At 37.2% G+C, this 3,966-nt stretch overlaps 1 protein-coding gene across 1 annotated transcript in view; it reads right to left on the reverse strand.

The window, feature by feature from the left end:
• Window positions 1-209: 209 nt before the first annotated feature.
• The window catches only part of LOC111376943 (uncharacterized protein At2g24330-like), a 10,856-nt gene continuing 7,099 nt past the window's right edge, over window positions 210-3,966 (reverse strand). The window contains exons 3-6 of the mRNA XM_022999959.1: window positions 3,110-3,254; window positions 1,447-1,556; window positions 788-1,205; window positions 210-705 (exon numbers count right to left, since the gene is read on the reverse strand). Coding sequence (XP_022855727.1) covers window positions 440-705; window positions 788-1,205; window positions 1,447-1,556; window positions 3,110-3,254 — 939 coding nt within the window. The 3' untranslated portion in view covers window positions 210-439. The remainder of the gene's footprint in view (window positions 706-787; window positions 1,206-1,446; window positions 1,557-3,109; window positions 3,255-3,966) is intronic.

A 3,966-nucleotide genomic window follows, 5' to 3' on the forward strand; every position in this document is an offset into this window, starting at 1 on the left:
AAGGCTGTAGAATTATTTTTCGACTTTCGAGTACCTCTGTTTACAAGATATTGAAAGAAGTCCCTTGAGATATTGAAAATATCTTTTAGAGATAGATTTGTAAGGGTTTAAAAGAGATTTAATTTGCCAAACAACATGAATCTGCAAAACTTAAAATCCATAGAACCACTCAACTGCCACTTGGGCACAGCACCATCCTCAACCGCGGATTGAGTCTTAAGTCCAGAAAAATTCCCTCAATCGACAAAATTCGTTACCATTACACGTATAACTCAAAATTAGAAGAGGTCTTCTGCTATATAATGACATAAAACTTGCCATCAAGATTCTTTTATAATACAAGTCTCAGCTAAAGATGAAACAAGGAAACCTATTACAGTTACAACGCTCACGAAAACAGCACCGTCTGACCTGGTATAAATGCACATCAAGTACACCACTAGTTAACCGAACCACCAGTTGTTATCTTTTCACCATCGGGAGTCTCCAAAGGAGCAGCCACAGGGCTACTGCCAGCAGATAAACTGTCAATGGTGGAATCATCAGCATTTCTTGTCACCTTTGCATCGTCCACGTTCATTAAGGAAGTCATTTTAGGGGAAGTCGAGCCAGAAACGTGTTGATCGGGTAGCTTTGGTTTATTCAGAGCATTGCAATGTGGGCAGTAGTAAGTTATATAACGAAAGTCTTCTTTCCTTGCAAGCCCTGCAAACATGAATAAAGATGATGTAATTTTGTAAAATTTGAAACAGTTCTAGCTATAGTTAATTCCATAAATTCATTTTACCATTGTGCATACAACAGTTTCCGCATATAAGTGCATAAGATTGTGTTGGATCCTCTCCCACGAGCAATGCTGCAATTCGAGCAATCCATCCACCATCATGTGTGCTTGAACCAGTTTGATGATGATGATGCTCCACAACCACCTGTTGACGCTCGGAAATATCATGGCTCTCGAATTCTGCATGATTAAGCATTCCTTCTTCAGGATGATGGACGTTCATGCTGCTAGATTTTGTATTAGATGGCTTCCGATTTCTAAGTCCATCAGGCCTTGCAACTTCCACTTCATTGGTCTTTTCAGCTGGGGCATTCAGCTTAGACTCATCCATGAAATAGACATTGAGACCAGAATCTGCGCCTAGCTTGGATGCCAGGACAGTTGCAGCAGCTGCCTTAGCTGCTGGATCAAGGTCATACCTCTGCACTGAAGATTCCATGTAAGGATCTATTGTATTTCAAATCGGCTAAAACGGGGTGGAATCATATGCTATATACATGGAAGTTTTAGAGACCACAGACTTACTGAGACACCTTAATTATAAGTTAACTATTCACAGCCAGCATCTTTGATCAACTACTTCCATTTTGTAGATAGGTTTCGATGCACATAATACAAAATATTAATACAAGCAGATCACATAGCTTGCTTCCAGTCATCACCTGTATTAACATTTGGGTGGTGTAGTAATTTGTTCTCTCCTTGAGTTCATCTATTTTTGCTTGCCTCTCAGCCCGAAGATTTTCCAATGTTTTCCAGTCCCTCCTATAACCTGTAGAATCACATCAGAGAAACAAAAAACAGTCAGAACAGCTCTCTCCCACCAGGAGAGCATTTGAATATTTCACAAAAGAATTCATTGTTTTATGATATCTTGGCCAGGAGCCCAAACTAGCTGACAAATACTGAAAGAGAAGCAATTATTATGCAGAGCAGAGAAATGTGATACTTATGGTCTTCCTTAAAAAGGACCAGAAATATGTCATAGTTTGGTTTATGGCGGGAAGAGGAAGTACAGAAACCAAGTTGGCCAGGATGATTAAATGCTTGACATTTGAATAGAAATTTAATAGTACATGGAAACAAGGGAGCAGCAGAAGGGGGAGAGAGACGGGGGTGGGGGATGAGAAGCATAGAAACAGTAGTCCCCCAATCTGCCTCTGCTCTCGTATCCGCTCCTACTCCAACCCATTCCTTGTCCTTTTTTGTTTCCTTAATACCACACAACAGCAACACCTAATTCACTTTCATGTCTTTCAAAAGCATATGTTTGGCGATTGTTTATAAGCAAACCACTTTTTATCCACATTTTGTGTGACCCATAAGTACTACCCACTTATACACCACTTATGTTTATAAACAATTGCCAAACATATGCTACTCACCTGCTACACTTGATTTCACCCCACATCATCTGATTCGTAGCAAAAACCAAGAAGGAATGAAGGAACGTACAAAAATATAGAAGGAAAAAAGGGCAGAATGGTACAGAAATAAAATCTAAGAATAATCAATACTGATTCGTAATAATACAAGTGCCTTTGCTTTAGCATTGGCATTCACATGACCAAAAGTTAAAATTTATGCATTTGTTTTTGCAATTGACAAGAACATTCTAATAATTCATATAGTTGGATGCTAGTTTTCAATCCATAACCAATTAAACAATCCAATTGGACTACAAATACATTTATAAATGCTTTTCTCCGCGAAACCAACAGTAGCAGACAGTGCTAGAAACACCAAAAAGAAAAACGAAGAAATATATAACCCGCAAAACAGCCAATTAATGCGCACCAAAACATTTGTAACTGTTTTACTTCATAAAGATGCACGGTTACCCTTCTTGTCCTCTTTATCCTTAGCCCCCGTTTGGCCCCCATTAATTTCCATTCCATTACATTTCATTTTTCTCTTTTCTATTTTTAACCACCCAATCTTTCATAAAATAATATTACATGTAAACCGAAATTTTTTTCTTCTTTTTTAACCACTCGTTTTTCAATAAAACACTATTCCACCCATTTTCATTTCCACAAAATAGGGGCCAAACGGGGGCTTAGCATGTGAAATTTTGTTAATTCATTAATTTTTCAGAGAGTTTACCATTTGCGTTAGAGACGTTCTTTTGCATGTACGAGGATCTCCTCTTGTTAGGCAACAGAAAAGTATGGAATTTACTTGAGAACGACTTTTTTTATAAGCTACAGAAATTTATGGTAAGGTGCCATGAGATTTGCTTAGCCCCAGTTGTCCCTTCTAGATCAACTAATACATGATATTCTGCCAACAGAAAAATACAAGAAAGAGAACTGAAATAATTACACATCCTTGTGAAGCTTCCAAGTGCTGAATAAATAATGGAAGATAATGCAGGCAGAAGAAAAATTGGCAAAACTCGCAATGCTCTCATTTTCCAGTCCAAGTCTAAAGATCTTGTAGAGATTATAGCATAACCCACTGCAATTACCTGAAAAATTATGACAAGCTTTGTTCTTAATCACAGAAACAAAAACCAGACTACATTAAATAACAGAGATGTCCATTTGATACAAAATTTAGGTTCGACTACTCATCTATCGGAGAAAAACATCAATGTATTAGCATGAATTATCAGTATACATGTTTCCTTAGAAATATTAATTCACCATAGTTACATATAGTTAACAAAAAGTGTCGCTTAATTCTCTAAATAATAAACATCATTCATGAGAGTACGTAAATGATACACGATTAGCTACATTAATATAGTATATTTCCGAAATTTGTTAGCCTAGGATATCCTTTCTATTACACGGCTAAAAGTGACAGCAAAACAAATTAATTGTTCTCTCCTCCAAAGCCTTTTTTTCCTTTTGGTAAAATCTCGATTAAGGTTCATAATTTCTCTGCCTCTCATTTGTGAAACTAGCACATCAAGGCAGCAATATGGGAATGTTTTCTCCTGCTTACTTCTAAGAATGTTAATTTTCTAGATAGAAAAATGATAATTCTGTCCTAGCCTTGTTCAGATGAGACCAGGATCCAATTGCAGAAGTCTGAAGAAGCTTCAAGTTGGGCCTTGTCCTCGCATCAGAATGAAGTCCATAGAAGGAGCACTTACGGATGCAGGACCCATGTAAGGTGTCTATGACAGAATTTAAATAATCCACTAAAAGTAATGCATAATTAAGAGTGTGTTT

Source organism: Olea europaea, unplaced genomic scaffold (assembly GCF_002742605.1).
Source record: "Olea europaea var. sylvestris unplaced genomic scaffold, O_europaea_v1 scaffold1584, whole genome shotgun sequence".
In the NCBI taxonomy this organism is placed as follows: domain Eukaryota; kingdom Viridiplantae; phylum Streptophyta; class Magnoliopsida; order Lamiales; family Oleaceae; genus Olea; species Olea europaea.